The sequence below is a fragment of the Engraulis encrasicolus genome, chromosome 4 (assembly GCF_034702125.1).
Source record: "Engraulis encrasicolus isolate BLACKSEA-1 chromosome 4, IST_EnEncr_1.0, whole genome shotgun sequence".
Classification (NCBI taxonomy): domain Eukaryota; kingdom Metazoa; phylum Chordata; class Actinopteri; order Clupeiformes; family Engraulidae; genus Engraulis; species Engraulis encrasicolus.
In genome coordinates, this window is record NC_085860.1 from 45,200,367 (window position 1) to 45,205,366 (window position 5,000).

General features: G+C 47.7%; 1 protein-coding gene across 1 annotated transcript in view; it reads left to right on the forward strand.

Moving 5' to 3' along the window:
- Nucleotides 1-5,000, forward strand: part of LOC134447833 (RNA polymerase II elongation factor ELL) — a 69,739-nt gene that overhangs the window by 51,685 nt on the left and 13,054 nt on the right. The window contains exon 6 of the mRNA XM_063197505.1: nt 3,741-3,865. Within this exon, the coding sequence (XP_063053575.1) occupies nt 3,741-3,865 (125 nt within the window). The remainder of the gene's footprint in view (nt 1-3,740; nt 3,866-5,000) is intronic.

A 5,000-nucleotide genomic window follows, 5' to 3' on the forward strand; every position in this document is an offset into this window, starting at 1 on the left:
ACGCAGCAGGAACAACAGAAGCACACCCTAAGAATCGCACACAACAAGAACAACGAAAGTACTGTATACTTAAAAATGTACAGCACACACAGTATAACAACACAAGTACACATCCTTAAGGTTAACAGAATAACAACACCACAAACAGCACAAGCAAACACACTTCTGAATGAAACGCAGCACAACACAACGAGCTCAGCAAACAACGCGAGTACACAGCGTTAGCAAGCACATTCAGCAGCAGAGACTTTGTGTAAATAAGATTACTTGGCTGTGCTGTAGTGGCAGTGTTGCTGTGTACTGTATGGGAACATGGTTTGGTGGTGAGGCTTGCCTTTTAGGCACAGGCAGTAATAGCACTAGTAGTCCCATGGGTGTCTGTGTATGTCTGTGACAGAGAGAGAGAGAGAGAGAGAGAGATAGAGAGAGAGAGAGAGAGAGAGAGAGAGAGAGAGAGAGAGAGAGAGAGAGAGAAAGAGAGAGAGTGCTGGGGGTGTGGCCTTCCTTTGGGACCGAAGGAGAAACACAGAGAGGAATCTTTTGGCTGCAGCGCCACCCACAAATCACATCAGGGGGCATGTCTCGGGCAGCATGGCACGCGCACATGTGTGTGTGTGTGTGTGTGTGTGTGTGTGTGTGTGTGTGTGTGTGTGTGTGTGTGTGTGTGTGTGTGTGTGTGTGTGTGTGTCTGTGTGTGTCTAAGTGCAGAGGAACTGTTGAGGTCTCACTGCCACTCTCCTCTGGCTGTACCCCTGTCTGTCTGCAGTCTTATAGCCAGGGGTGCAGATAACTTTTTTAGGCCGTTACTCATATGCGCACCAGCAAATGTTTTGGTACGCACCTCATCCGCGGGAAAAAAAAGTCTACTATCTGCAGTGTCGAAGGATAAAACATGATCACCACGAACGTTGACACATGTTGTTTGAAGGCTAATGCAACTGGTGCAAGGTAGCCTAATCAAATTTGTTGTTAGTTTGGTATTCTTTAAATCTTAATTAGCCTACAAATGGTCAACAGGTCATCTTCAAGTTAAGTGATTATTGTCTGGATTTCATCTGTTTTGCCGATTTCGCCGTCATGCCTGCTAACTGATGCACAGAGGGGGAATAAACTTGTATGCGGTGTCTGTTTGTAATATGGTGGGAGGAAGCTGACGAAATTAAGAAGTGGAGCTGCCCGGGAACTGCGTACATTTAAGAAGCCACGCGCATGGATGCATGCTTTCAGTTTTTAACTTCTATGCATCAGAGCTGCCAATAAGAATGACGGGGGTGCGCGTCCATTCTGGGAGTTAACAGACGGTACAATTCTATAACGATGGAGGGAGGAGGAGAGAGCCAGGAGCTCAACTCGGTCGCGCTCGCGCTGACTGTCGTTAGATTTACAGTTGATATGCGAGTGACATGTCTATTTTTAGGCATTCATGAGAAAACGGGACACATCGCGTCCCTTACCTGTTCAACACGGAACGCATGCTTTCACTAGGCCTACCGCATTTCAAGGGACTGGCACTAGGCTACATTTCTGTCCGCTCATCATTAGCCTCAAGCCACGGCACTTGGAGCCACTTCTCGTTAAGTTTTTTTTTTTTAAATCTCTGACTCAATTTCCTTTGCTGTGCTCCAAAGAAACTGATTAGGCTACTGTTGTCTGTTTCTTTTTGGACATGACCATTCACCAACATCAACAGTCTTGTGAGATAGTCAGTACGCAAGTGCGCTGTAGTGACCGAGGTGGCAGTACGCATTGCTAATTTTTGGTGCGCACCTGCGTACCAGTTATGTGCACCCCTGCTTATACTTCTCCTCTCCCCTGGTTGTCTTACTGCTCTGTTGCTGTGTCTCCAGACTGTCTCCTCTGTAGCGGTCCTCCTCATAGATCTGTATAGAAGACTTTTATACAGATCTATGGTCCTCCTGGCCCCTCCCCTGTGGTTGCCTGGTCTGCAGACTTCCAACTCTGTAGAGGTCTCGTCCCGCCCCTCCTCTGTGGCTGCCTTCCTGTCTGTCTGCAGTCTTGCTCTATCTGCAGAGGTTGTTTCCTGTGTTTGATGTGTGCATGCCGGCATAGCTGGCAGTCCCACACACACACACACACACACACACACACACACACACACACACACACACACACACACACACACACACACACACACACACACACACACACACACACGCATGCACGTGCACACACACACACACACACACACGCACGCACACACACGCATACATGCTTACACACACACACACTCGCACGCGAACACACACACATGCACGCACACACAGTGAACACACACGCATGCACGAAGGGAGACTTCTGCCTTACCGGCTGTAATTAGGGCCCTGTTTTAATGATCTCTGGAGGTGTGTGTGTGTGTGTGTGTGTGTGTGTGTGTGTGTGTGTGTGTGTGTGTGTGTGTGTGTGTGTGTGTGTGTGTGTGTGTGTGTGTGTGTGTGTGTGTGTGTGTGTGTGTGTGTGTGTGTGTGTGGACTGGAGGGAAAGACATGTTATGACAGCGGAGCAGGGAGGAGTGTCTACTGCTGCTAGCATTCCAGTGGGGAGAGTTAGAGAGAGAGAGAGAGAGAGAGAGAGAGAGAGAGACAGAGACAGAGACAGAGACAGAGACAGAGACCACATACACATTAATGGGTGGCTTCTTGCATAATTTTTGAAAGGGTGTTTTAAAGAGACTGTGTGTGTGTGTCTGTGTGTGTGTGTGTGTGTGTGTGTGTGTGTGTGTGTGTGTGTGTGTGTGTGTGTGTGTGTGTGTGTGTGTGTGTGTGTGTGTGTGTGTGTGTGTGTGTGTGTGTGTGTGTGTGTGCGTGCGTGTGTGTGTATGTGTGTGTGTGTGTGTGTGTGTGTGCACGTGCGTGTGTGTGCACGTGTGTGTGTGCAGGTGCGTGTGTGTGTGTGTGTGCATGATGAAATCCTGCACCCTTGCCTTTTGAAGAATGCAAAAGTTTTACAGAATGTGTCTCTCTGTATGTTTGGATAAGGTTGGTCTTCGTGCACTGAGCTTCTGGGTAGGTCCTTGAAATCAGGTGCTAGTTATTTCTATTTCTATTTATACAGTAGATATAACTCTTTTTGATGACAGCAGGAGCAATAGCAAATGAAAGTAGTGTGCCTAAAATATATCCGTAGTATTAACATGGTTTGGAATAAGACCATGACGAACCAAAACGGTGAGACGACAACAATTTAGTGCTATGTGTGCTATGGGAATCCGTAGCCCTTTACTGCAGATGGGTCCGTCGACGGGCCTATTCATTCTCACAACTACATCATAATAACATTGCCTTGACACTGCAGAGTCTTAGGTAACCGATTAAGACTTGATCATTCCCATTTTGGTGACAATAAGGTTATAACAGGGGCTCTGCGCTAGCTCTGAGCATCCATTCATCTATGCACTCTGAACACTATGTATGCACTGTATGTCACAGTATGATCAGAGATTCTTTAAGTATAGAGATATGCCATTGTAATAGGTTGCTATGGGCACCTAACATGACCAGGTTCCAGTCTGCCTAAAGGGGCGTGTCATAATACTCCTAGCATTGAATAGAACAGCCCTTAGGTCTGCCTAGGTCTCCCCCCCCCCTCCCCCTTGCAATAATAGAACCCGGAAACAATAGGCCAACGGAACCTCTCTCTCTCTCTACTCTCTCTGGTATGATTCTTGTGGTTTTCTGTGCTGATGTGTGACCCTGTCCTGTGTGTGTGTGTGTGCTCTGCAGGTGGCTAAGCTGAACCCCAAAGAGCACAGCTTTACCCTGAAGGACGAACTCTACCGCCAGGTGCAACGGGATTGGCCGGGCTACCTGGAGGAGGAAAAGCAGCTCGTACACAGGCTACTCACCAGGTGAGGGATGCCCCACCTACACACACACATGCACAGACACACACACACACACACACACACACACACACACACACACACACACACACACACACACACACACACACACACACACACACACACACACACACACACACACACACACACACACACACACACACACACACACACACACACACACACACACACACACACACACTCACACATACTCGCAAAAACAGAGATTGTTAGTAAGCATCTTAAAACAGACATGGTGATTATGTGTTTGTGTTTGTGTGTGTGTGTGTGTGTGTGTGTGTGTGTGTGTGTGTGTGTGTGTGTGTGTGTGTGTGTGTGTGTGTGTGTGTGTGTGTGCTTGTAGCTCTAATGCCAGGTGGCACGTAATGAAATCACAGGCCCAGATGAGTCGTCACAATCACCGGTAGCCTTGAGCAATAGAATAGGCCGAGACCAGTTATCCCCAAACAATAGGCCCTCACCAGTCAGCCGCGCGCTAGCGGTGCCAAGTGTGGACGATTACTTGGCAGCGAGTAGGAAGCATCAGCGCTCCCAGGAGTCTCTGCCTGTCAGCCCCTGCATGCTCCCCACACTCACACACACACAGACACACACACAGACACACACACACACACACACACACACACACACACACACACACACACACACACACACACACACACACACACACACACACACACACACACACGCAGACATGCACACATGCACACACCTACACACACACAGACACACACACACACACATACACACACACACACACACACACACACACACCACATGTACACACACACACACACCACATGCCACATGCAGAGCATTTCCCCATCAGTTCCACTTCAGAGCCTGTCTCTATGCTCTGTTATGAGTCTTTTTTTCTTTTGGTCTTTTTTTCCCCAACCTTTGAATAATGTCTAGAGTACAAAATTGTCATCGTGCGAAGTGTGTCCCCATCAGTTCCATTAATTAATTAAATTTCTCAGCAGTATGTTGTTATGAACTCTTTCAGCCTTACAGGGACATTGTGTGAGATTTTTAGTTGTTTATTTCCAGAAGTCATGCTGCCCATTCACTGTTACCTTTTTCATGAATACTTACCACCACCATCAAATTCTAAGTATTC